At 38.0% G+C, this 27,958-nt stretch overlaps 3 protein-coding genes across 4 annotated transcripts; 1 reads left to right on the top strand and 2 right to left on the bottom strand.

The window, feature by feature from the left end:
- Nucleotides 1–357: 357 nt before the first annotated feature.
- LOC116429503 (uncharacterized) lies at nucleotides 358–6,792 on the bottom strand. Its single transcript, XM_031982508.2, has 6 exons — nucleotides 6,774–6,792; nucleotides 6,430–6,537; nucleotides 5,188–5,270; nucleotides 3,004–3,237; nucleotides 1,762–1,905; nucleotides 358–626 (listed from the first exon to the last, which is right to left on the bottom strand). Exons 1-6 carry the CDS (start codon nucleotides 6,790–6,792, stop codon nucleotides 459–461), a joined length of 756 nt encoding a protein of 251 aa, XP_031838368.2. The 3' UTR covers nucleotides 358–458.
- Nucleotides 6,793–10,139: 3,347 nt separating this feature from the next.
- On the top strand, nucleotides 10,140–22,825 carry trpl (transient receptor potential-like). 2 transcript variants are annotated; one of them, XM_076364412.1, is made up of 18 exons: nucleotides 10,140–10,361; nucleotides 11,298–11,502; nucleotides 12,703–12,919; nucleotides 13,907–14,107; nucleotides 14,623–14,812; nucleotides 15,321–15,506; nucleotides 16,048–16,238; nucleotides 16,491–16,669; nucleotides 17,256–17,540; nucleotides 17,992–18,182; nucleotides 18,254–18,336; nucleotides 18,803–18,924; nucleotides 19,284–19,474; nucleotides 20,380–20,570; nucleotides 20,662–20,861; nucleotides 20,927–21,214; nucleotides 22,024–22,162; nucleotides 22,392–22,825. In XM_076364412.1, exons 2-18 carry the CDS (start codon nucleotides 11,323–11,325, stop codon nucleotides 22,637–22,639), a joined length of 3,282 nt encoding a protein of 1,093 aa, XP_076220527.1. In that variant the 5' UTR covers nucleotides 10,140–10,361; nucleotides 11,298–11,322; the 3' UTR covers nucleotides 22,640–22,825. The 2 variants fall into 2 exon arrangements, with proteins under 2 accessions (XP_076220527.1, XP_076220525.1); XM_076364410.1 differs by having other exon boundaries at nucleotides 10,145–10,362; nucleotides 11,303–11,502.
- betaCOP (coatomer subunit beta) lies at nucleotides 22,826–27,864 on the bottom strand. The gene is made up of 12 exons (XM_031982472.2): nucleotides 27,612–27,864; nucleotides 27,347–27,442; nucleotides 26,887–27,084; nucleotides 26,299–26,712; nucleotides 25,892–26,225; nucleotides 25,535–25,823; nucleotides 25,115–25,455; nucleotides 24,770–25,031; nucleotides 24,328–24,695; nucleotides 23,826–24,270; nucleotides 23,516–23,751; nucleotides 22,826–23,441 (listed from the first exon to the last, which is right to left on the bottom strand). Exons 4-12 carry the CDS (start codon nucleotides 26,664–26,666, stop codon nucleotides 23,211–23,213), a joined length of 2,874 nt encoding a protein of 957 aa, XP_031838332.1. The 5' UTR covers nucleotides 26,667–26,712; nucleotides 26,887–27,084; nucleotides 27,347–27,442; nucleotides 27,612–27,864; the 3' UTR covers nucleotides 22,826–23,210.
- Nucleotides 27,865–27,958: the final 94 nt, after the last annotated feature.

Here is a 27,958-nt window from a genome sequence, read left to right on the forward strand (position 1 = left end):
TTAAAATTGCCAGTACGCAATGTGTTAACCGTTTGGATGCTAAACCACTTTTGTGGATATTTACCAAAATTGCGGAAGTGAGCGAAAAAATTAATAACAGTAGTTATCTAATGAGATCACAAATATTGTATTACAAAAAAGTATCAAAAAATAACATTTATTCAAATAAATTTACTTTGATTTATTTCTTGAAGAACATAGTAAGAAAATTATAATTGATACTGATAAACAGAAGCTCCTCAGCACTCAAACGGTTAATAACCAATTCATCAATTTGCCTTGAATACGAAAGAACAAGTAGTATTACATGAAATACTCAAAATTCTCGTGGCAGTCAACGTGTCAAACAGTAAGATGATGCTACTATTGACAAGATCAGTCGTGTATAATCTCACTCAAGTTACCTTAAGATTAGAAATTATAGTTACGGCAAATATAATAAAATATCAAGCAAATTTCTAATGGCTGTTGCTGGCAAACCATTTTTTCCCCAACTCGTGACCGCCTTTCCTACCGTATCTGTTGTCGTGTCGCTGATGACCGTCATGGCCCTCGCTGAGTTTGCGGCCCTTCTGCTTGCGATGATGATGACCCTCCTCGTGTTTCTTCTTCTTTCCATGGCGATGCTGGAAAATTCGTTTCACTACCATTATTTCTTCGTGTACTTTAAAAATAATAACAACATGACTATAAAATTCACTATTTCTACATACAAAATATTAACTTTAACTCGACAGTACATGTTAACACTATTTCTACCGAAGGTGTCGAAAGACACTTTTTGAAATTTTAACATAAAATTATTTTTTCAGTTTAATAATTTCTCCTCGATTGAATTTTATACATTTCCTATAATTAATTTTATAATCGTTATTGAAAAAGTCGAAAAGGTTCAGAATATACGACTAAACTTAAAATAATTTTAAGTTAAAAATTCGAAAGTGTTGACATCTTCGGTATAAATAGTGTTAATGTGAAAAATACGATAACCTTGACAAAACCGTTAAAATTCACAAAAAATTTTCCCAAACACTTTTGGAAACGCAGCATGAAATAATCAAGAAATTTAAGTAAAAAGTTCAAATGTGACTCGAAGTCACATCATGGTCCGATTGGGGTTAACCCTTTGCACTCGAAAGGTCACCGCTTGATTCGATACAGCGGAACTACGAAGTTGAATATTTAGTATTTTAAATTAAACTTTGCATAGTTATAGGAAGTATTTAAATAAAATAGCTTCGTCCCTTAATTTATCTGTGAATTTTCGTTAACACTAGAACTACCGTACCAGTCAAAATGACTGGTTTCGATTTTTTTGTTTAGCGATTATTAATATCTTCGAAGTATTGAATACTCGAAATGATTTTGAAAATAAATAGTTTCACTAGAGTACTATATTGAATGTCTAAAGAAACTGAAAATAATCTATTGTTACAATTTTTATGGGAATTGCATATTAATCGTATTAAATGCTTGGTAGTTCTATTGTTAATAAAATAAAGCTAAAACCATGGCCAGAATATAAAATATGGAAACAATACTATAACATATTCCATAATACAACAGTACTATGGAAATAATTTTTAAAATTAAAAAAATTAAAAAAATTTTGAATTACATATTAATCGTATTAAATGCTCTGTAGTTCTAGTGTTGAATTAGTTTCAAACAATGTCGTCTGTATCTCGTCGAAGAATGTTAAATATTTCCAGTGAAAAACTTTCGAGTGCAAAGGGTTAATTAGATTCTGTTGTAGCCGACCTGTTTGTGAGCAGAATCCACGTGGCCCATCTTCTCGTGGCCACCTTTCTTGCCCTCGTGCTCGTGATGGTAGCCGCCATGTTTCTCCGTCTCGCCGTCCTCGTGGTACTCGTCGTAGAAGTCGTGCTTCTTCTCGTACTCGTCCTATAACAACGGATAATCGGCTCTGACAGATTAGCCGGGTAATCTTTAGTCGGTATATTAATTATCCAGCATCTCTGCGCTTGATGCTCGGGAAATTGAGCCATCGGGTTCTCGCTAGCTTCACGCGAACAAGAAACTCGTGTCCCGTTGACAGGTTCGATAAGGTCACGGTAAAATGCAACGAACGCTGCTCGCGGTAATCGAAGGACAACGTAATTAATTAGTTCACTGATTAATTTGATCGTGTCTACGAACTTCGTTTCAGATGCTTTGTGATTTACGTAGGTAAAAAATTGTTTCTCTGTTATGAAATTCGTGAAATATATTTATATATTTTTCTGATCAATTTTTAATTTATGAAAACGAACTTTTTGAAATTTTGAAACCCCTTGTCCTTTTCCTCAACTGTAATTAACAGTTAATAGTTTACTAGAAAAAGAGAAAAATTCTAGACTTTGTCCTACATTTCCTTTCAATTATAACAATTGACAACTCTAATCAACGCGACTACTTCGTCGTTAACCCTTTGCACTCGGCAGTTTTTCACTAGAAATATTTGAACATTTGATGATGAGATAAAGACGATATTTTGTGAAATTAACTCGTAGAGAAATCACACGTACATCGAGGAACAAAGCTACTTTATTTCTATATTTCTCAAATTGATGTCTTATACACAGTATAATATTAAATATCAAATTTTATAACTTTTCTATATAAAATCAAGCAGTGAGTGAGAGTCACCTCTCGAGTACAAAGGGTTAATAGTTTACTAGAAAAAGAGAAAAATTTTTAATTACAACAATTGAGTACAGAAGAATAATATTCACTTCGAATTCGACTGAACTGAGTAATATACATCTATTAACAACAAACCTACCAAGCAGTTAAATTTAATTTTTGAGATTTGTCTTTAGCAACTTCAAAAGTGCATCTATCGAGGCTTCAATTGTATTATCTGAATTATCTGTTATCAATCAATTGAATTATCTGTTATCTTCTTAATGCAAAAAGGATAAATCAAGAACAGGTTTTGACTCGTCTAGTACGTTTACTGTTAACGATACAAGGAATCGTGTATAAATGAATGAAACAAACCTTCTTCGAAACACTGTGCTCTCCCTTAGTGCTATAGCCTTTCTGGTGTTTCCCCTCTTCGTCGAATTTCTCAGTCTTCTCACCCTCCTCGCCGCGGTGACTTTCGCCATAATGATCGATCTCCTCGTGTTTCTGCTCCTCCTCCCCGTCCTTCTCGTCGTACTCTTGTTTATGATTCTCTTTGTCGTGGTGACCCTTCTCGCCCTTATCGAACTCGTGGAAAACCTTGTAACCCTGTTTCAAAACAAGTGCAATTAGTAAACAGAGGGGAAAGCTGCGTGATAATTAAACAGTGCGTTTACAAGCATTCATTGACACTGCTCTATTGTCTCTAAAAAATAGATCTTCAAAATTAAAGTATAATCTGTACAAAACAATATTCATGAAACTCCAAAGATTAGAATTTTACAAAATATTGACAAAATAAATCTGACAATTCCCCAAATTCCAGATACACATCGAATAAATAAACGTTCCAACGGAAATCTGTTCCAAATTGCCAGAAAAATTAACTTTCAAAATGCATGAACTCGTTCCCATGTTCAACCCTTTGCACTCTATAGAACCATTATGAAAGCATTAACCCTTTGCACTCGAAAGTTTTTCACTAGAAATATTCGATATTCTCCGATGCGAAACAGACGATGTTCTTTGAAATTAATTAATGAGGTAACATGTATAAGTTAAGGAGGATAGTCATTCTATTTCAATATTCCACATATTGATGCATCATATAAAGCTTAATATTATATATAAAACTTTATAATTTTGCAGATCAAATCAAGTGGTGACTGAGAGTCACCTCTCGAGTGCAAAAGGTTAATAGTACTATGTTACGCCATAGAAGCATTAACCCTTCGATTATGGCCGAACGAAACGATAAAATTTAAAATTCAACATTAAATTTTCTATAATATATCAACACACGGAACATCAAAATAAAATACTTCTGTCACTTAATTTCTACAAGGTATTTCTTTGCGTCAGTTGCAAAAAATATCATTGATATTCCATCAGAAAATAACGAATATTCATTGAGAAAAATATTCTCGAGTACAAAAGGTTAATAGTACTATCTTAACAAACGAAATTAAGGAAACAAAATTTGCAAAGTTTCTTTTAAAAACGAGAATAAACAATCTAAGGAATGTTATATTTTTCAATATTCCCTAGGGATATAAAAATAATTGTAGTTACTGGTAGATTACAAGTTACGAACGGCGAACTAAAAATCGTTGAGTAAAAAGCATGGAGAATTTCCATAGAGCTGCACGGAAATATCGAAAGGCCGCGCGCAATTTGAGAGCCGCGTTGGCCGAGTAACGAGTTCGCCGACGAATTGTAATTGGCCAAAAGCCGAGGGTTCCCCGTTCGTCGGAATAAAGGTGAAAAGCAATATGTGGAACGTCCGGTGTAGAGGATAGAGTGGGAGGGAGGGCAGGGGAACGACGAAACACCGTGTAGTTATAAAGAATATGTCGCAGGCTGAAGAAAGAAGCGTCGTTCGCTGCCCTAGCATGTCGTTCGCGCAAAAACGACCGTATAATAAATAATGCCCGGCAGCCGTGGACACTAATATTACGGCCGATAAAAATGGAAGGGGTCGACGACGAGGACGTCGACAATGACGAGCCACGGGGACGCGGGCGACGTCGACGGGAGTGGAATCCAGGAATCTTATATGTTTCGGGAACGAGGCTAATAGTCGTTCGTAATAAGAAAGCTCTGAGGATTACGTCGGCTAAGGGATACTGCTGAATAAAATAACTTGGGACCTGTGTTCACGGATTCCTTGTTGTTTTATTGGGCTACTTGTTTCGTTTCGATGAATTTCTTTGTTGCTTATTGTTATGGGGCGTGAGTTTTTGTATGAAATATAGATTGCATTAGTTGGTTTGAAAAATTAGGAATGAGATGCTGATATTTAGATTGAATGAAATATTATTTTTTGTAGTTTTTGCTTGTTGTTTCAGACAATTATTGGAGTCCACTAAAAGCAGAATTTGTTGGAACATAATTAATGAGGAGGAAGGTTCGTAACGTGTCAGTGAAGAAAATGGCGGCTATTATACAGGTGTCGTTAATATGGGCTTGATATGAAATATGTGAAAGGCAATTAAAATTTTCGGAATTCAAAGAAATAAACACATAAGGATGATAATGATTGTCAGCGTAAATTTATACCTTATCACCTTTCTCTTCGTCCACGACATGATGGTCCTCGTGTAGCTCCTTGCCGCCGCCTTTTTCCTCGTGTTTGCTTCCACCTGTAAGAATTAATTACAAACGAAACCCTGAATTCCCAGCAGTGACCTGGTAAGGAATCCTTGAAACAAGAGGAAAGCAATAAATAAAGCTATCAAACTCCGCAAATTGTCCAATCTCACTTCCTCTACTCGTAATGCGTTTCACTTTAAATTGGCCTCAATTACGTTAATAATCTCTCATCACTCTCGCATTACATTTTTCTCAATAAAAACACAGAAAAATTCGCAAATTACATTTAAAAACCCCATGCATACAGCATTCGAAATATACAATTAATATCAATTAAAGGAACAATAAAATACAAATAAATACATGCCTCCGTGTTCACTGGCAGCAACCTCGCTATCCTTCTTCGACTGGAAGTCATCAGGATTCCTCTTTATCCTCTCCGTTGTCGAATAATCAACGAACAAAATGATTAAGAGAAGAAACAGTACGGTGAAGTTTCTAGTTCCGTCGAACAGCATTTTATTAATAGGTTTTCGAGGAAGTTCACGGGGGAAACGAAATGTCGCACTGAAGACTGCGTGGAATCGCAGCGGAGATTTATTGGCTCCGTGGTTCCTATTCTTTCCGGTCCGAGTCCGATAAACACGTTTTTCCTTTGTATCGACTATCTAAAGAAATTTTCCGCTTCCGTTCGATCGAGAGACGAGCGGAAAAAGACGCTTCTCTCTGTTCCAGCTGTCACGGCCGCGTCCGCTTTCACTCGATCCGCTTCGCGACTCCTCGATCGGCCAATATTAATATTTACACGAGGAAACGTGAGGTCTTCGAGTTTGGAACTATCCATTTCATCCATTATCGTATTTACACGCATTCGTAACTCGGTAAATCGTGGTCTGTCGCTCGAATGATGGATTACCGGCGTCTATCCGAATTTTAGGTTAGGTGTTACAGATATGGAGAATATTAATAAATTAATTATCTTTTTAATGATAAAATAATGCCGTTTGAATGTATAATGGATTGTAGGTATTAAAAGTATTAATGAATTGGTTGTTTGTTTTTATTGTAACATTGTAATTTGGATTCGTCAGTTTGAAAATAGCCTAAGTCGACTTAAAGAAGATTAGGAGACTGTTAAAGAATGAAAAGATTATGTAGAATTGTAATTGTTATAACGGTTAACTTGATTTCTTTGAAAAATGGACTTACTTTCAAATGGCTCAATTTTCCCGCCAGTTTTCTGAACAAAATGGACGTTAGCTTCAATGGCGGTATTTGTAGAATCTTGATTCTCCTGAATATCAATGGTAATGTTGCCTTTTATGTATTATCGAGACAATTCATGTAATTATTCCATATAAAAATGTCAGATATAATGTATAAATAGAATGTAATAAAACTGAATGCAAGAAATAACGAGTTGTAAGCTTGAAGCGATGCCCAACTCCACGTGAACGAAAGCTAATATTTCCTCTTTCAATCGAACGTCTGTAACTTTAATTGTCTGTCCGTCTTAACATGTCTATCCCAGCAATTTTCAAACTTTCCGTTACCTTGGATCTCCAGGATCATCCATGTTTTTTCTAGGATCGCTCAAGAAGTTTCCACGTGGACATTCTGCAGTTTCTTAAGTCAGTGACGTGCAAAGGGATTATTTTCGTAAAACTCCTCTGTCACTTTTCACAGCGATTGTTTAAAATTTCAAACTTCCGTCGCTAATAACGACAGAGTCGAGCATGCAATTCCGGCGTAATGATGCCCGGCCGAGACTAGTCGAAGAAACCGCGCAACGTCTTCACGGCAAAGACCACAAAGCGGTCAAACAGTATTAAGGCCGATTAACGTCGGAGACCGCGGAGCTACAGTCATGAAATTCATTAAACTGTACCCCGTATTAAAATGTTCCTGGTGCGGCTTAACTGTTTCGCCGGGAGGGGATGGGAACGGTCCAAGGGAGCGAAGGTAGGACGAAAAAAACAGCCAGCCAGCTGTTTGCTTCGCGGCTTCATCCCTCTTCTGCCGTCGTTCCCTTCGATGTTTGTTTAGCGGCCGCATCTACGATGGAGATCGCGAACGAGCTCACTGGAAGCTCGTATCTGCTTCTATAAAACGAAATGCAACAGCTTCGAGCTATCATTCACCACCTTGCCCTATGATTTCTTTCTGAGTGAGCGATCTACGTTGTTGTTGACATAGAATCAGACTGGAATTTTCTCTTGCTTCTAATAAATTGTTAATAACAACTTTACAATTTTTTGTTAATAACATGTGCTCTGAGGTATAATCGTTGGTAACAGAGGAATAATGTATAATTTGCATTCAGATTGAACAGATTGTTTATGCTTGTTAACACTAGCACTACCAAGCATTTAATACGATTGATATGTAATCTCTATAAAAATTGTAACAATAGATTATTTTCAGTTTCTTTGGATATTCATCAAAATGATATTTCCAAGATCATTTCAAATATTCAATACTTTTAAGGTATTAATAACTGCGAAACAAACAAATCGAAACCAGTCATTTTGACTGTTACGGTAGTTCTAGGGTTAAATTCCATTTGAAATCATCACCACGAAACACACAATATTGTAGGGTTAACACGTTCCGTGCCACGGAAATTTCGGTTATACTTTGCTTATGAACTGTATTAATATTTTCAATAAACTAATAAGTTATATTCAAGTTTTTGTTTACTTCTATGTATATATTTTAATTGACGCATGTTCATTTTTAGACTTCAAAGCGTGCTAATTCAGCTAAGTCGCTCTTCACGTGAAACATGAACTTTCCCAGAAAGAAATTTATCTGAAACACGCTATTTCATAAATACACTCTAACGTTCTGTATTAGACCTTACCAACTTACACCTCGAAAAATTTGAAAACAATTTGCCATTAACCAGACAAGGTTTAAACATTTCCAATCACACTAAACGTAGAATCACACGATCCTCATCCAAATGAATTTTCAAATACACGGCCGCTTTTGTCCAGCGACAATGAAGATTTGGGATCGATCGACCCCTGAGATAGGGGATCGTAACGTTTAGGAGCCATTCGAGAAGATGATCCTTGTAAAAAAGCGGAATCGCGAGGGGCTACATCGAAAACGATCGCGCTGCAGAGTTGTAACGATAACAACGTGCTAAAACGTCTGAGGTTTCGTCTCGAAAAATAATCTCGACAAATACTGCTCCCAAAGTTTACGGGGCTGGAATGGCGCGTGAACATGATCCATACCTCGGGGAAAAGGGTCAATGGCATCGTTACGATCCTTAACCCTAATCGTACCACGTGTTTTTATACCGAATCATACAACGATGAGACTCCCAGTCACTTACGAGAATAAAAGGAACAGTTAAAATGTTATTGCTTTTGTTTATAGCCAAATTTTAACCCTTGGCAGTCCTATGTCAAGTCAGACTCGACATTCCATTTTATTGCAACCTCTACCTGTTTTAACAATTTCTTCTATATTTATTTGTTGTATCACAATTGTACCATTTAACGCTTTGCGGACGGATGTTGACATTTCGGCGAGATGTTCATATTAAGAAGAGTAAATGGCAAACGAATGATTGAATTACTCAAACAAGAGGCCAGTGCGAAGTTTCTCTTTTTTCTATTGATTACGCAATTAGTAGATAATTTTGCTTCGTCTGTTGAAGGTTTCGTACATTTTGCAGAATCTTCGTCCGCGAAGGGTTAAAGGTAACATTTCAATGACTCCCAAATATTCTTGAATAAATAAATAGAGCGTCATATTAAACTGAAATTAAATGAACTGACGTCGACGTAAACCTCAAAGAAAGCAAGAGCACTTCGGACCGCAAAGGGCTAACACTATTCCTACCGCGACCAGTCAAATGACCGGTAGAACGATTTATATATTTTGTAATAGTATTCTCTCAAAGACTCAATTCCGAAGCTATAAAGTCGTTACAAACGAAAGGTAATGAGTTGTGGCATGATTTTAGCCGAAAAGTGCCTTTCAGGGACTGCTTTACGGTACTTCCAAGCGTTTACAGTTCTCGCTTGCCTATCGGCCTCGGTAAAATCGGTAAAATCTAAATGTCGGAGATGGCCTTTACAGGTATTTTTCAATGTCCTAGATTTAACCGGGATAAATGCATAGATTTTATATAAAGAATCCACGGGAGAAGAAATTTCGAGGCTTGCTTTCGAACTTGCCATTGAATATCAAAAAGAACTAGAGTTAGGCAAAGAAAATCAAGCAACACCCGTCACAAATACAAGTGCAGGTTCACGCGAACGGGAACCATGCCAAGTAAGATATTGCACAAACAATAAGACTAACAAAATCTGTCTAAAATGTAAAAAGTACGCGTATGGGAAATGTACAATCGACGAACCTATTTGTAAAAAATACGGTGAAAACGAATAAAATGTAAATTATATACTTCTAAATAAAAAAAACTATATTTGTATACTGTCAAATTAGCTATTATCTTCATTCTATATTAAAAAATATAAGTTGTGCTAAAGACCAGTCATTTGACTGGTCGCGGTAGGAATAGCGTTAATAACCGAAACAAACTTTTGGAAATGCAACATGAAATAATCAAAAAATTTCAGTAAGTTCAAATGCGACTCGCGTCGTGGTCATTAGGGTTGATTGTCCGGCGATTGGTCTAGAGGTTCCAATGGTCAGCGCCATCTTTGCGGGGCGCGAGTTTTCAACCCTTTCAACTGAAATGCCGAATATGCGTTGCGGAGCCGCGAGGACAGGACGGAAACGACGCGAACCACTCAGGGCCGCCGTGATTCGCGTTGACAGCTGTTTCTCTCTCCCTCTGGCTAGCCAGCTAGCTAGCTAGGCCAGGTCCCTCGCGTGGCTAACGAGATATCGATAAGCAAATTAGTCCGCGTGTGTACAGCGCCTTAAACGACCAGACAAATAAACAGGGTCTCGGTTAATGCTGGTAATTCGATTTCCATCATCCGGTATATAAGCGCAGCCGATGGCCGGCCCTCGTTTAGCTGTAAAGTCTACATCGTGCGCGGCTACCGCGACCGGATATCGATGACCACTCACCCCGCGCGGCTTTCCCCGATCTCACCGCGCTGAACGTACCGAGTCGGTTCACCTGTAAATTCGAGCGAACGAGGCATACCGGTAATTCTTCCAGTGGAAGCTTTAACACTTTGCCGGCCGCACATTTATCGTGTCGCCGTTAGGTTGGCGCGGCCGAGTGACGCAGGAAGGCAGCAAAAGAGTTTCAAACTAACAGAAGCATCTGCTTAAAAGATTGTAACTAAAGAGGATCTGGTAAATTGGGAAGGAGAACAGTGGAAGCAATTGTTTCTCTAAAAATAGCATCGATATGTATTCCTGTACAAGCGTCGGAATGATAATCACTCGTACGTGACAGCGGCCGCTAAAGTGTTGACACTATTCCTACAGCAACCAGTGAAATGACAGTTTTTAAAATTTCGATTAGAGCTTCCTATAGACGATGTAATTGAATCGCCTTTATCACTTTTCCTGAAATATGTGTATAAAACATTTTTCAATGTTCACACCTTGTTTTATTGTTTATTATCTTCATTCTACATTAACCCCTTGCACTCCGAAGTTTTTCACTAGAAATATTTCAACATTTTCTGATGAGATAAAGACGATATTTTGTAAAACCAACTCGACGAGAAATTCACGCGAATTGACGGACAAAGCTATTTTACGTCAACATTTCTCAGACTGATGCATTGTATGAAGTATAATATTAAATATCAAACTTTATAGCTTCACTGTAGGAAATCAAGTGGTGACTCAGAGTCTCCTCCTGAGTGCAAAGGGTTAAAAAATAGTTGTGCTAAAGACCAGTCATTTGACTGGTAGCGGTAGGAATAGGTAAACGTGGAGTGTCGGTAGGAATTGTGTTAAGATTCAGCTGTCGATACCGATCGGTTCACTGTCCGATGAGTGCCAGTGTATAGTGCAGGATGACTTGGACACTATTCAGTCTTCCATGATTCATTGGCATCAAGTTTTGGATAGATTCAAGGAGCTTCCTTTAGCACAACAGACTCACGCGTTGTCTTGGTTTTGTGGATAGGAAACAGGAGTTCGAAAGAGATGGGCTGCGAGAAGTCTGAGAAAGAGATGGAGGCTGGTGGTAACCAGAGTGAGCAGTACGCCATCAATCTACCGAGAGCTTTGAATCTTGAGGAGAAGAAGTATCTGCTCGCTGTGGAGAGAGGGGATTTGGTTAATGTGAAGAGGTTCATTCAGTCGGCTAATCGAGGCGGCGTCAATGTGAGTATTATAGTGTTAGTATAAATAATGAAATGGTGGGTCTTGAGTAATCGAGAGCTAGGAATAAATGTATGCATTTAACACTAGAACTACCATACCGGTCAAAATGACTGGTTTGGAATTGTTTGTTTAGCAATTATTGATATCTTCGAAGCACTGAATTTTCGAAATGATTTTGAAAATGAATACTTTCACTAGAGTATTTTATTGAATGTCTAAAGAAACTGAAAATAATCTATTGTTACAATTTTTATAGGAATTGTATGTTAATCGTATTAAATCCTCGGTAGTTCTAGTGGTAATAAAATAAAGCTAAAACCATGGTCGAAATATAAAATATGGAAACAACACGGACAACACGTAAAAAGTACAAATAAAATTATCACATCTTTTCTCCATTTCCCTGCAAGTTTGACCTTGAATGACCTTGAGTTATATTGTCGTTGAATTCGTCTTAAAACGCACTATTTAATGGTGGATAAAAAAACATTCCATTTAAGAAAAGAAAGTTGACCTTCACCTTACCTTAGAGTGTCTACCAGGAAAAATAAAAGTTCGGCCACATGATGTCCCCCTCGGTATTGAACAACTTTCGTCTGAAACATTTTTGCGTGTAATCAATATTTTCGGAGATATTCGACTGTAACGCTCTATAATTTCCATCCTATATATAATCATTTACATGCACAAAATCAAAGACGAGTATACTAGTCGTTGGCAATGGGAAGGCAACAGGACTCGACTCGAAGTTTGCTTATTCAAAAGCCTGTATGTTATAACATATTGAAAGTAGGACGAGTATACTCATCTAGGCGATGTAGAACACCAAAGACGAGTATACTCGTCCTACTTTCAATATGTTATAACATACAGGCTTTTGAATTAGCAAACTTCGAGTGGCTTCTTTGGCAGGGTGTTCTGCGTCGCCAAGACGAGCATACTCGTCCTTGACAGCGAATGGGTTAACACCCACGCTAAGAATTCTAGATACTACAATATTTTCCTAGAGTTTGTGTAGACGGTTGTCACGCGAATGAATGTTTGTCGAGTAGAAGGCGAGTTGGCTGGAAAGTGGGCAAGTCAGGTAGCTTCGTGACTGTGTCTACACTTGTGATTCTAATGGAACCGAAGCTAGTTAAGGTCTCGAGATAATACGGTTACCGCAAGCGTTGAATAGAGAATGAGCGATTCAATTCCCAGGGCAAGACGCTGGACGTAAACTGTCTGGACAGCTTGGGCCGAGGCGCCTTGTCGCTGGCGATCGAGGCGGAGAACCTGGAAATGGTCGAGCTACTCGTGGTAATGGGCGTCGAGACGAAGGACGCGCTTCTTCACGCAATCGATCAGGAGTTCGTGGAAGCTGTCGAGCTGCTCTTGGAACACGAGGAACTTCTGACTGCTGAAACAGTGGGCAACAGTGAGTGATGAGTGTTTGCTTGTGAATCGAGCGATCTGCTTTCCGGTGCTTCAGCCGGTCCACTTTGAACCGGTGTCGATGAAACATCGGAAAGGGGCGGTGAACTCTCTTCGTTGTCTTTGCCGCGATTTTCAACTTAGGGCAAGTCAAAATTTTTAATAAAACATTCATCATACTATAATATTTACAAATAAGTTTCATATCGTAATAGTACAAATTCAGCGAAGTAATGTTTATTTTATAATAAAATTATTGTTATTTCAAACGTGTTTATATTATATCTATTACAATATAGGGAGGCGTCAAAATTTTTAATAAAAATTAATCATACCATAATATTTACAAATAAGCTTTATATCGTAACAGTACAAATTCAGTGAAGTAATGTTTATTTGGTAATAAAGTTACTATTATTTAACCCCTCGGCCTATGATTTCTTTCTCAGCTCTGATCGATACGGCTACTTTGTCATTAATAATTTCTTAGAAAAAGAGAAAAATTCTAATCATATGTTATGCCTATGTTTCCTGTTAAGTATAATAAATGATTACAGAGGAATAATGTTTACTTTAAAATCGAATGGACTGAGTAATATATATATTTGTTGAATCATGTTGAAAATCTTCACCACGAATTTCACTCGTTGTTAGACAAGGGGTTAAGACGTGTCTATATTATATCTATTACAAGATAGGGAGACGCCAAAATTTTTAATACAAAATTAATCATACTATAATATCTACAAATAAGCTTCATATCGTAACAGTACAAATTCAGTGAAGTAATGTTTATTCTATAATAAAGTTACCATTATTTAAAACGTGTCTATATTATATCTATTAACAGACAAAGAGACGCAGGGAAAAAATTCGTTTAGAGAAGCGTAGCATAAAGGTTGGAAACCGAGACATTTGTCTCTAGACAATTGTCCACTATCGAAATGGTTCGAATATCAGTGGTTCATGAAAATCCCGATGCTCTTTGCAGAAAGTACTCTCGAAATCACGCACAGTTGGCAAAAGATCGATCCAGCGACCGCGAGATACCCGCCGGAACTGACGCCATTGATCTTGGCCGCACAACGGAACAATTATGAGATCCTGAAGCTGTTGCTGGACCGCGGGGCTACTTTGCCGATGCCGCACGACATCAGATGCGGGTGCGCTGATTGTCTTAAATCGACTACAGGTAGGATTCACTGACTCCTGTAATCAGCAACACCGAAGGGTCACCCCGTGGGGGTCACCGGTGACCTCAAACAAATGGAATTACTATAATTCATTCGAAATTGATTAAGAATTATTAATTATAATATTGGTTAGAATTAATTTCGAAATATAATTCATTTGAAAATAAACAACGATTATTTGAAAACTTTCATTCGAAATTAATTGATTAAGAAGTATTAATTATAATATTAATTAGAATTAATTTAGAAATATAATCCATTCGAAAATAAACAACGATTATTTGAAAACTTTCATTCAAAATTACAAGTAATAATTATATTACAAGTAATACCACCTAATGCAGTGGTTTTCGACAAGATAAACCTGCAATAATAATAACGTAATTCAATTACATCAGTTGATGCTACATCATTTTCATTTTGTATATTTTTCTCGGCGAAATCGTGCGGCAACGTGTTAAACTATTCTTCTTCAACTCCTCCTCCATTTTGCTGATGAGTATTCCAATGTTAGGTGACCCACTGAGACTGTCTTCTACCAGAATTTCGGAGTACAAAGCCCTGGCCAGCCCAAGTCTCATAGCCTTAAGCTCACCGGACCCTTTGCTGACTGCTTTCCAACTGAGCTGGGAACTTCGGGATCTGATCATCGCGGAGCCAGAGAGCAGGGGGGAATATTTAAAGCTCCGTCGACAGGTGGAAAGGTAGCGAAATGTTCGATGCAGAACTAACATTCTCGAACATCGCAGGAGAAGAAATTCGATGGAAATTTATTCATTTCAATCTGTACATTGACTCAGCAAAATGTTATACAATTTAGTTTTCTCTGTAATTTTATACAGTTTTGTATAGTTTTATACAAATTTATATAGCTATATATAGTTTTATATAGTTTTATGCAGTTTTATATAGTTATATACAGTTTTATATAGTTTTATATAGCTTTATATTGTTGTATACAGTTTTATATAGTTTTATATAGTTGTATATAGTTTTATACAGTTCTATATAGTTTTGTATAGTTTTATACAATTTTATATGGTTTCATACAGTTCTTTACTCATACAGTTTTACAGTTTAGTTACATAAGAACCAGAAGTATACCCTCAAGAGGATATCTAGCTTAAGGAAGACTTTCCCAAAGAAATTCTCATGTAAAACGTCCACTTCCAGTCACTTAATCCTTAACAAGATCAACTGTCTTCTAACCAGATTCGCCGTCGACCTGCTGCAACAAGTGCGCACCACCACCGAACTGCACACGATACTGAACTATGACCCCGACGACGAGAACGACCTGTCCACGAAGCAGCTGGCCAGATTGGTGCTGGCCATACAGTACAAACAGAAAACTTTCGTTGCCCATTCCCACGTGCAACAACTTTTGGCTGCGATCTGGTGAGTCTGTCGCAAAGTCGTTCCAACTTGCCACCTCTGCTCTATTCAACGGAATCATCGAAATTGTTTCGTATAAATTAGAGTCCATTATCCGTGGACAATAACGAGAGAGATAGGATAACGATTACAAACAATGCTATAATGTTATTGTCGTCTGTCGAAGGGAAAAGAGTATTTATAATCCGGCCACTATGTGACTTTCAGTGACATTTTATGTTTTTACTTAAATTTTTTTATTATTTTATATTGCCTTTTTGGGCTTTCAAAATTTGGACTCTATATATAATATTAAATAGCTGGCTTCTATATCATCGCTAAGAATTCTAAATAAAAAGCGCTTTATTTTCAAAAAATGTTCCCCCGGCCTTACAATGTTCGGCCAGAGGTAGGTATAAAATAGCGCCTCTGTGACGAAGGCATAATTATAATAATTAAATATATTCTGTACATACTTAATTTAGTATGCTGGGACAATTAGTTGTATATACAAATGTGGCTATAGAACTACAGTACTCACGTAGATTCTGTTCTCCGATCGAAGGTACGACGGCCTTCCTGGCTTCCGTCGGATGACCACGGGTCAAAGGTGCGGGATCCTCGTGAAAACAGCCATGATGTTTCCGTTCTACTGCATGATGTATCTACTGGCGCCTGAATCGAAAATTGGCCGGCTGGTCCGGAAGCCTTTCGTAAAGTTTCTTACTCACGCTTCGTCTTACTTGTTCTTCCTGTGTGAGTCACCAGATTTATCGCATTTCTTATAGAATGATAATGTAAATTATGTGTGACATTAGATTGACAAGTTCCTTATGCTTGAAAGTTTGATGACGTCGAACTCAACCGGACCTTTCACTTGTACAATGATTTCTTTCGATGTTCAGCTCGATGGAACCGTTCGTCGTTGATAATTCCTTGATTACTATTGTACTTCGTTATGGTGTAATAAATGTTCCGAAGTAATTTCAAGGCGAATGATCGTTGCAGTCATTCTCATGTTGGTTTCGCAACGCGCGGAAGTCGGGGTAGTTCGATTGTTCGGCAGCGAGGACACGAAGAGGAGCCTCGAAGCAGAGCTGGCCAAGCAAAGAGGCGCTGCCCCGACGATTTTAGAGGGTATCGTTATCTTGTACGTTCTTGGATTTATTTGGCAGGAGATGAGAGAGGTACTGGCGACGACTGGCAATTATATTTTTAGTATTTTAGTTAACCCTCTATAAGCTCGTGTCACTTTGAAGTCACACATCAATATTCCGAGTTAAATTGACGTATTTACTTTTTTATTGCAATATGATAAACGACATTATTTTAAATTAAATAATTAAATAATTAAACAACTTATATTTTTGTACATACAGGCGTTTACGTTCAACGTCATTGTAATTTCAAAGTTACAAAATATATTCGTTTCAATAAAATTGTTGAAACTATTGAATACATTGTTAATTTGTGTTCATATGTTGATATTTATTAATTTCATACTGCATAAATTTTGTTATAATCACGAAACAAAATTCGGCCCATAGAGGGTTAAGAAGAGTAATTCCTGAAATGCTTGAAAGAATCATAGAAATTTAAACAAATCCTAATCTATCTTCAGAAAGTACTCGAAAGAAATGTTTTCTAGAAGAAAAGTTCACCTTCGGGACGACAGTGTGTGAACTTTCATGAATATTTATTTAATATTCTTTCCTTGTGTTAATTGTTTCATTTGTTTGAAAAGTATGTGTTCCGTCGTGTTACATTTTCAAGGCTTACGTGGACGGGCTGAAAGCGTACTTGCGCGACATGTGGAACTTCATCGACTTCACCAGAAACTTTCTCTACATTGCGACCGCGGTGTTAAGGGTAGCTGCGTATCTGCAGCAGAAAGCTGAAATAACGAATGATTCTATGGCAGCCCTGGTGCCCAGGGAGAACTGGAGTGACTTTGATCCACAGCTGATCGCTGAAGGCTTGTTCGCGGGGGCTAACATCTTCAGCGCTCTGAAATTGATCCATTTGTTCAGCATTAATCCTCATCTAGGTCCTCTTCAGGTATCTTCATTAATTTCACGTACACAAATATTTACCGATAATTCTTTAATTCCTTTTGAGTGGAGAACGTTCAGTGATACTTCATTAAAATCTTCAAGAAGTTTAAACAATCAGTATTGTTACACTTCAGTGCTACTGCATTAAAATGGTTGACAGAGTTGAAAATGAAACAAAAGAAAAACTTAGGTTTAACTCCAATCTTTGTAAACTATAGAGAATTTTATTTTATACATAGATTTGCATTTTTGTTAATTATAAATTCGAATTAAAATATCTTCCTGCAGATATCCCTTGAAAGAATGGTGATAGACATTAAATTCTTCAAATGTAAAATAAACAAAAGAAAAACTTAGGTTTAACTCCAATCTTTGTAAATCATAGACAATTTTATTTTATACATAGATTTGCATTTTTATTAATTATAAATTCGAATTAAAATATCTTCCTGCAGATATCCCTTGGAAGAATGGTGATAGACATCGTCAAGTTCTTCTTCATCTACACGCTCGTGCTATTCGCCTTTGCCTGCGGCTTGAATCAGCTGCTCTGGTACTTCGCCGAGTTGGAGAGAAAGAAATGCTACGTTGGCTTCGCTGATCCTTCTTGGGACGCTGCCAGTGAATCTTGTCTAAGATGGAGAAGGTAGAGCGGTTTCATTAGGAAACCTCTACCAAAAACGCTTCCTCTTGACACTCGATTTTTGTCCTCTAAAGGTTCAGCAACCTATTCGAGTCCTGTCAGAGTCTCTTCTGGGCCAGTTTCGGTGGTATTGGAATAGAAAGCTTCGAACTCACGGGTACGTCGACGTTTCTCTGACTTAACACTTTCAGAATCCTATATTTTACATAATTACAATGAAATTAGTACTATACATATCGTTATTAGAAATTACAAACTACGACATTAGATTTAGGAACTCGATGACTCGTCTCAGTTTCATTTTTCTAATGTTTTGTTTAGATTTATCGGATCGAAGAAAATTAATGACGAAATTAACCCTTAGCACTCCAGATGATTTTGTAATCTATCAGCAACTGCAACGAATTTTTATAGTATCCCTAGCGAAAATGAAAAATGCTATGACATTTTTTCGATTTTTTATTTTCCTTCTCAATAGAAAATTTAATAATTTTACGGTAGTTTTAAGATTCATTCGAATATTTAATACTATAACTGGTACAGTATTGGAGCCTATAGAGTTCAAAGGGTTAAGGTTAGATGTAAAGCACTTAGTAAGGGTTGTTCTCGACATTTGCTTACAGGAATCAAGACTTACACTCGGTTTTGGGGTTTGCTGATGTTCGGATCCTACTCCGTGATCAATGTTATCGTCCTACTGAATCTGCTGATAGCAATGATGAGCAACAGCTACGCCATGATAGAGGTGAATCCCTGTAACTATTGTTTCAGCCGTTGTCGTATTAACCAGTTAACTGTGGAATTTAGTTGGAAAAACCTCTGGTTCTGCGCACAATAAAATCAAAAAATGGAACGTGTACTCGTCGAACGCAGGACGAATGCACGTAGAGTATATTTTAATGAGTGATCAAAGCGAGACAAACAAGAATTACAGTTTTACGTGAAAAAATAAAGAATTCATCGCTGAAAGAATTAGTATCGTGTCAAACTTTACGATGACGTGTGTACTCGTCAAACACAGTTAACTGGTTAAAATGTAGTAATAGAAATGACATAAGTAAGACAGGAAACATTGGAACAACAAATATTCCATGAACTTCGCAGGAACGAGCAGACACGGAGTGGAAATTCGCGAGGACGAAGCTATGGATGAGCTACTTCGAGGAAGGAGGAACTCTCCCGCCACCTTTCAACATCTTCCCAGCGCCAAAGTTGTTGCTGAGGCTGTGCGGTATTCAGAAAAAGGATCTCAATAGGAATAACAGCCAACGCATTGGAACACACGACTCCGCTAAGTAATAAATAATTATTATTCCGCTGCTAACTTTAATAGGAACCTTCATCAATTAACATGTTCGCTACCAGCGTTTGTTTCACTGATCCTCCCAATTCTAATATTTTATTCGATTCGATAAATCTTCTCGACAAACTATTAAAAAAAATGAGGCTAAAAGTCGTTGAATCCGTAAATGTAATTATGTATAGGATTAAGTCTCTCGCTAGAAATATTTAACATTTCTTCACCAGGCGAAGACGATATTCTTTGAAACCGACTCGAAGGGAAATCACAAGCATTGAAGAACAAAGCTATTTTATTCCAATATTTCACGTAACGTGGCATTATACATTCAGCATTAACCCTTTGCGGACGAAGGTTCTTAGAAACATACGAAACCTTCATCAGATGAAGTTAAATTATATATCAATTGCTTAAACAATAGAAAATGGAGAAAGTATGTGCTGATCTCTTGCTGTTCAAATAATTGAATCGACTGTTTGAAACTTAGTTCTCGAAATACGAAAATTTCATCTCTAAATGTCAACATTCGTCCGCAAAGGGTTAAATATCAAATTTTATAGTTTTCATGCGTCTCAGTCACCACTTGATTTGATACAGCAAAATTATAAAGTATTATATATAATATTAAGCTTTGTATGATGCATCAATACGTGGAACATTGAAATAAAATAACTTTCCTTCTTAATTCATATATGTTTTCTTATTAATTAGTTTCAAAAAAGATCATCTGTATCCTATCAGAAAGTGTTGCATATTTCTAGTGAAAAACTTTCGAGTGTAAAGGGTTAATTTCATTTTCTTTATAGAAAATGTAAAATTTCGGCCGTCACAAATATGTAACACTGATAGCGAACGTGTTAAGCAAGAGGTTAATCCTCGTTCATCCGTTCTTCTAAACAGGTACGCAGCAGTGATGAGAGCGTTAATATGGCGGTACGTGGTGAACGCTCACTCCGAGCACGAAATGGATCCTGTCACCGAAGATGACATCCACGAGCTGAAATCGGACTTGTCCTCTTGGAGGTGCGAGCTGCTGGAAGTGCTAAGGAGGAATGGAATGGACATTGCTGGCGCTGATACCAAAGAACGAAGTATAGAAACATTACAGATTGTCCTAAACTTTCAAATCCATGTCTGTCTATAACAATCATCAATTTACCGATGATCACGATTGGTAATCAGCTGTCTTAGGCAAGAAGATGAAGGTCTGGGAAAGAAGGTTGATGAAGGACTTCCATGTGGCGACGCACGTGACGTGTTCCCTTGACATTGAAGAAGATGGGAAATTAGAGCAGCCTGTAGAAGGCGAGGACAACGTCGCCAGATGGAAGAGAATCGCGAAATTGGCCATACAGAAATCGCCCGATCATCGCTGGACACAGGTTAAACGTAGTAAACATGAGAAAATTGTGTAATTTCTGTTGTTATACGAATAACACAATTTTAGGTGGTGAACTGCGCTATCAGGAGCTCGCAGATCGGCAAGAGCAACAGCAAAGCGTCGATGCAAAGTCAACAGAATTTGAAGATTGCCATGGAGGAGGCGCAAAGGCTGGCTAACACGAGTCCTGTGCCACCTGCGGTGCCTATTGACCTACCAGAAACCTACCTACCTGCTTCGACGATCCTACATGTCCTCCAGGACATCGCAGAGACCGATGAAACGCCGAAGGTCAGGCACCCTGAACTACCTAAGGTCACAATATCGTCGGATCCTGTTACACACAGTATTAAGGTAAGATTCACCCCTTGTCCTATGATTTATTTTTCACCTGTGATAGATACAACTTTGTCAGTAATAATTTATTAGAAACAGAGGACCATTCTATGGGTTTTCTATATCTCTCTCTACAATATAGTGATTAATAACGGAAGAATAATATTTCATTTTAACTCAAAAGAATCGAGAAATGTTTATGTTTGTTAGATCCTATTTAAATTGTTCACGAGTCTCGCACGTTATTGTAAGGCAAGGGGCTAAAAAATATAATACTTGAAGTAACGTCAATCAATTTAATTTAATGTCAATTGTTATGATTTCTTTCACAATTCTGTTTGATAAATCAGTTTATCGTTCGTAATTTAATAGAAAATGAGAAGAATTTCATAGTAAAGGTTAAAGATTGACAGTATAGAAGTAATGTGTCGTTTCTATGAAAAATTAATGAATATTTAAATTTTCCGAATTAGGCCGACAATTTTCATCTCGAGTCTGACTCGACGTTATAGAAGTGGTTAACATTGGGTTTACAGGCATTTATTGTATAGAGCATTCTATTGTTTCTAGAAAAATTGATATGCGTTGAGATCTTGGAAATTAGACGGTTAAAAATTGACAATTAAACGTTTATCAAATAGAGTTCGCAAAATTCAATATGAATTTTGAGAGATGGAATAGAATTCTGTTTTTCCTGTTAATAGAAGGTCTTCCTGAAAATCTTTTTTAGTAATCGTCGAGGAAAAATGCGAAAGAATATTAGCTGAACGGTTTAACCGAGAGAAATATTTCCGTATGAATTTTTTCGAACGAGCTCTCTTTCACAGCCGAAGCCCACAACGTCGATGGACTATGTCGACGAGAAACCCATTAAATTTGCGTCGTCTGCGCCACAACATTCGCCGGCGCGCGCCGTCAAAAGGAAGTCCGTGAACTCTCAGACGACCAGCAGCCAACAATCGACAGGTAAAAATTTCATGTGTTCCATTTTCTAGGGAGACAAAAATGCTAAATGGAACTTTATTTCCATGAAAAGATGTCGACCTTTGTTTCATTCTTTTCTTATTTGAATATAAGAAATTAATGAAGATACTTTGATAATAACGGGTCAGACGTAACATCTAAAAAGATTGATCATTATACTAAAAAAAAAAAAAGACTTGAAAACTAAACTAATTAAATTCATTCTACATAGATCCATCGACTACGTCCACTCATTCAATTAACGTGCGTCAAGCTCTACCTTCATCGAGATCAGGCGAAAAATCCCAAGATTCTACGCTATCGGCGCCTACAGATAATAAAATAAACAAGTCGCGACTAAAGCCAGCTATGAGCCCGAAGAAATTCGCGTCGGAAGATAAGGAAAGACTCGTCGATGCTAAACCGAAATCGCCACGGCATCCGATTGGTAGATCGCCTCGAAAAGGAGGCTGGTTATGAAATATGAAATAACGTAATCCATTTTCGATGATAAAAAGGTAAATATGTCTCGATCATATTGCTTGCCTGTTGAAAGTGCCATTGATTGTATATAACTGGTTGAATGACCCCAATCTGAACGATGGTCATTGTATCCGGAAATAATATTTTTTGTCATACACTAATAAACTGTCTCATAAAGGGCAATAGAGTGCGTTTGTTCTTTATTTCATAAAAAATACGTACCAAATGAATCAAGTTTCAATGAAACGAAACTCATACTTATAGCTAAAGTATCGTATGTATATATATATGTATATATATATATTTCTCCATTCGTGGATACAATAGGTATCGTCGTTAAACAGTGTTGTACAGAAAGAGAAACGAACGGTGTATAAAGTGACACATAACTTAATTACGGGCTTACATTTATGTAAAATCAATATCTAATTGAAACGAACCGAGGTCGTGGAATTGATGAAGACAAATGGTGGCCGCCATTTGTGATGTACTGCCAAGTCCAATTAGGTTTTCCCGTAATAACTCGAATACTGAGGTTTCATGAATCAGATTAAAAACTACTATGCTTTTAAGCGGCTTGCACGACCTTGCTCTGCGGGCCTTTCTGCGTGGAATTAATTTTGTCCCCTAACGACAACGCCATTCCTTGGCTCTTCGCTCTGATGCGGATGTGGCCGACCACTGGGGCGTCCGGTTTGTTCAATGGTTTCTCAATGGACATGTTCGCTAATGCGTCCTCGCCGAATATCGATTTCGCGTACATGTTTGCCGCCATGAAACCACATTGACCCGACAGTGCCTGGAACAATATGGAAATGTTGTTGCAGTCCCGCATTTAGTGCATTTGACTTAACCTAAACAAAACCGACATACCTTTTCTGGAGTCAGGCAACGCATATTCGTCGACTTCAGTAAATGGGCAAGATACTCCCTCAGATCCGACAACGTGGTATTTACAGACACCTTGTTCTCCCACTCGAATTCTGCCCACATTTGCCGGAACTCCGTATCGGTGCAAGTTGCCGGAACTATGTAATCCATGATGTCAATGTGTATGTCATTCAATACTACGACACTCCTGTCGGATCCAGCACCGGACACGTCGTAAACTGGAACGAATTGATGAATGTTAGTAACGCGAAGCTGCTCAACGTGTCAAACAGCTGTAATTGTAGATTTTTACCTATGTTCCCAAATATGATTCCGTTCTCCGTGGAGGCTACTTTCACGTTTGCCTTGATACTCGCGAAATCTCTCGGAGCAAGCACGATGGGTTGCGGTCTTTCTACAAGCTTCAAATCGCCCATCGTCGCTAGCTCTAGAGTGCAATTCTGCAGGGTATCTTCCGTTTGATTAACGATTAATACATCAAGCACAATGTCGTATTGATTGACGTGGACCAGAGCTTCTGCGTAAACGGGATCCGAGAAGCCGGTTAATTGGGTAACCTTGCTTAAAGCGCTAGGAGCTGGTATGTCGCTGCCGGAACCTGGTCTTCCAGCAACAGCAGCGCTAAGGCTCTGTTCAAACATGTCGCCGGCTCCACCCGTTAGATCTGATCCACGGCTCAATTGCAAGAACTGGATGGCATCATCCACTTGGACGATACTACCTGGCTTTTCTTTGGCCTACATGAGATAAATTACTTTATTGATTGAATCAATTAAATCGACTTTGTACAGTACCTTCTGAGTTTGCGAATCTTCCTCCGCCTTTGCTGTTAACATTCTGCCAAGAGCATCGCGGCAACCTTCGGTGAACACTTGCTGTACGAGTGGCGTTGGGCAAGCTAAAGATCTTAAACAGAGAGTCAACCGTTCGGCATCGTCGTGTGTCATTGCTTTCGTAGGTAGACCTGAACGACCCAACTGCAGCACACTTGTCATCACCATCATCGCTTCTGCCTGCATCCGATTGCTCTTTTGGATGTCACTTTCAAGGCCTTTGTAACGAAGTGCTAACTTGGCTAAGGTTGTGGCTAACGAGGCACCGACAAAGAAATGGCCCTCCATCATGTACTGTACCAACACCGGACGTTTCTCTTCTTTCTTACCTGTGACAATCAAGTAATATTAAAATGTAAACCTAACCATTTATCGTGCGAATGATATTAGAAGAGACAATTACGGGTAGACGCGGCACTAAATATACTCTGCGTAGCATAGGTTCCATCCGATGTGACTAACTGTGCTGGAGCAGCTGGAGTGGTTCCATCTTCGGATTTTTCCCCAGCTTGACGCTTATTCTCTGCCTCTAATAATGGCAATTCTCCTAAGGCAGATCTTATGCGACTCATAACAGTTTCAATGTCTTCCTTTGATGTAGCATATTCACCCAAAATCCATAGTGCAGCTCTATGTACCTTTACTGATCTGATATGTGGAAATACCTACGGACGGAAACTAGTATTTATCTGAACTATTAAAATATCAAGACGAAAATTATTTAAAATGTTAAATTGTAAGTATTTACTTCAAGAAGCTTTTCGACAATGAGCGGTCTAAGATTTTCAAATCGTTGAATAGCTTCACGAACAAACACCAGAACATCGGTCGCCGCGGCTTCATTATTTTCGGATAGAAAATCTGTCAGCACAGGAATTACTGTAGCCGCTACATCTGCGAATTTAATGGAACAGGCATGCAACGTTCGTACAAGAAGCTGCCTGTATCTGCCAGCATCTTCGTGTTCCCCGCCAGCGGTTCTCAGTACTTCCTTTTTTAAGAGCTGAACCATTTCTTCTATCGTACGAGTGGTTACCAAGTCCATAGCCAAAGCTAGTGTTTTAGTTCTGACTTCTAATGCTGGTGAACCTGAAATATTAGTGACAACATTTGTAGGGATATTCTAATTGTTGCAACACTTTCTCTTTATTCCTATTTAGATACACACCTAGAACTCTAAGTACATCCATAACCAGATCTTGGAGGACTCTTTCATAAACAGGACTGTCCTTCATTGCAATTAAACGGTCTAGCACGATCAGTTTGACATTGTTGTCACTTTCTTTGACAACTAACTCTATATAACAGGAGGCTGCAGCTTTAATTGCTGTAGGAGCATTAGAAAGTGTCACTAAAGTACCAGCTGCTTCATAACGCACAGCAGCACTTGGAGAGTTCAATAAACTGTAAATGCATCTAATAAAACGTGCTCTTTCAGATGGATTGGCAAGACAAACCTACGAATAAACATCTTCACTGAGACTTGAGACCAACTAACACATATAAGTATTAAAAAATTATATACCTTGTAAATTAATTCAACAATAACCAGTTGCAATATATCACCAAAGTTGGGTACTTGGTCCAAACAAGCAGCTAAATAAGCCAAAGCTCTACTTTGATCAGCATGTAGCAACATCAAAAACGCATTTCTCCTGCAAGACATATCCTGCTCTCCTTCCAAGTATTTGGCTATTAATTCTGGAGCATCAGGGATTAGGAACTCAAAGTTCCTATAAATTGTAAAAATGGCCAACACAGCATTACGTCTAACATATGAATGTCTGTGCTCTAAACACGCAGTTATTGCGGGCATAAGTGGCTCCAGAAGTTCTGGCTCCTTCAATTTACATAAGAATCTGGAAAGCACAAAATAATCTTGCACTTACTGATACTTCACCTGAGAGAAAAATCCATCAGTTGGATTAATACCTCAGAGTTGAACCTCTGACAAATTCATTTGGGTGCTGTAAGTCCTTCCTATATGCATCGCAAACTAAGATCATTTCTTGGAGCAGTTTGCCATCAGGAGAAGTTTTCGGAACTATTTCCCAGAATATTAAAAGAAGCTTTTTGATCGTGTGATCCTGCAATGGCAGGACAAACCTGATGATAGTCATCAGAAGTCCCGGCAAGCGTTCTCCACTCAGGATCATATGGATGGTCTTTTTAAGAGCTTCAATTTTTGTCTGAACATTGCCTTTCTCGAGATCCCGCTTTAGCTGGAGCTCGTTTAATGGCTCTGTGTCGGTTGGAATGTTAATCAAGGTGTAACAAGGTTGTTCAGCAACGGTACTCATTTTGCTGCCGTTTTATACTCTGTCAGGAATATTTCCTATTAGGGATCTGCAGATTAAAATTACGTAACATACAATCATCCATTAAACAATGAGAATTGAATTGATTTAGCAGTGTTGTTTATAAAATGAATGAAACGTGAGGTTATGTTCGCCTCAAGTATGTTCAATGTATCGTTTGCGACGGTGAGATTCTTACAGATATTGATTGTATCTGGCGTACCTGATCACAATAAAGTCGCATAAAAACGAAAGACAACGATATTGCTCCAATAGTCAACTGTCATTTATACAAATCCGGAAACAAGGGAAACAGCATACGTGTCAAACCCCTACATCAGGGGACTACTGAAGCACGTGTAGGTAGCGCCACGATCCACGCCTTCCACGTAGACATTTTGAATTTCTCGCATCGTTCATTCTATAAAATCTCAATTGAACGATATTAATTAGTCTAACTAATAATTCCCATCCTCCTCTTTATATTCATATCACAATACTACAATTTTAATTAACGCTATGATTACGATTTCACTATAAATTTCATGTTACTTTAAATGAAAATACAAAACACTACAATAATAATGCTATTATAAAAGAATACATATTAATCATCACAAATTAGAGCTGTTATGATTCAACATTATTCGTCACTGAATAATCAACAAAAAATATGCATGTACAATATAGGACGGATTGCATATTCGAAGGGGCCATTTAGCTTCCATCTTCTGCTGCTAGGTGGTTATAGTGTTCCATGGTCTGTCTACTGGTTAAATCTACTGAAACAAAAAATTAATCATTATTCAACGAACACAATCTAATAAAATCTTACACTCTACATGACAAACATCCAAGATCACAAAATTTCGAGTAACATTTATCCTGTTAAACCGAAACTCGCAGGAAACCTTCAAAGTTTCTCTATTTGTTCGATCGTATAATTACCTGAAATATCTCAATTCTGTACAATCGACAATACGGTGAACCGGAAAACCGGATTGCTCCGTAAATGGTAAAAATGGCTTCGAACAAACAATAAGACGATTATTAATGGAATACTTTAACCGAAGAGCTACTGACCCAGATAACAAACTGAACGGAATAGACCTTAACTGGCAGCGACTTTGCAGAAGCTGAGAACAAGTTTCGTTCGCGAATTTCTGCCGGAGAGTACCGCGGTCGGATCGCAATTGGAAATTATTGTCTAATCGGTCATTACATGTATCTGCGTATATCGCCCGGCCGGGCACGTCCGATGAATATTTTACGCGTCATCCGCGCACGTGTTAACA

The sequence above is a fragment of the Nomia melanderi genome, chromosome 1 (assembly GCF_051020985.1).
Source record: "Nomia melanderi isolate GNS246 chromosome 1, iyNomMela1, whole genome shotgun sequence".
Lineage (NCBI taxonomy): Eukaryota > Metazoa > Arthropoda > Insecta > Hymenoptera > Halictidae > Nomia > Nomia melanderi.

Bases quoted from the DNA above. Each gene is read 5' to 3' on its own strand.
- LOC116429503 (XM_031982508.2), bottom strand. The intron at 5,271-6,429 runs GTAAGTCCATTT...TAATTCTTACAG, and splicing joins GAAAATTGAGCCATTTGAAA to GTGGAAGCAAACACGAGGAA. The intron at 3,238-5,187 runs GTATAAATTTAC...GTTTTGAAACAG, and splicing joins ACGAAGAGAAAGGTGATAAG to GGTTACAAGGTTTTCCACGA.
- trpl (XM_076364412.1), top strand. From the start codon at position 11,323: ATGGGCTGCGAGAAGTCTGAGAAAGAGATGGAGGCTGGTGGTAACCAG. The intron at 14,813-15,320 runs GTAGCGAAATGT...TCTTCTAACCAG, and splicing joins CTCCGTCGACAGGTGGAAAG to ATTCGCCGTCGACCTGCTGC. The intron at 21,215-22,023 runs GTAAGATTCACC...TCTCTTTCACAG, and splicing joins CTGTTACACACAGTATTAAG to CCGAAGCCCACAACGTCGAT.
- betaCOP (XM_031982472.2), bottom strand. From the start codon at position 26,666: ATGAGTACCGTTGCTGAACAACCTTGTTACACCTTGATTAACATTCCA. The intron at 25,456-25,534 runs GTGTGTATCTAA...CTAATATTTCAG, and splicing joins GGATGTACTTAGAGTTCTAG to GTTCACCAGCATTAGAAGTC. The intron at 24,696-24,769 runs GTAATTGTCTCT...TGATTGTCACAG, and splicing joins ATTTAGTGCCGCGTCTACCC to GTAAGAAAGAAGAGAAACGT.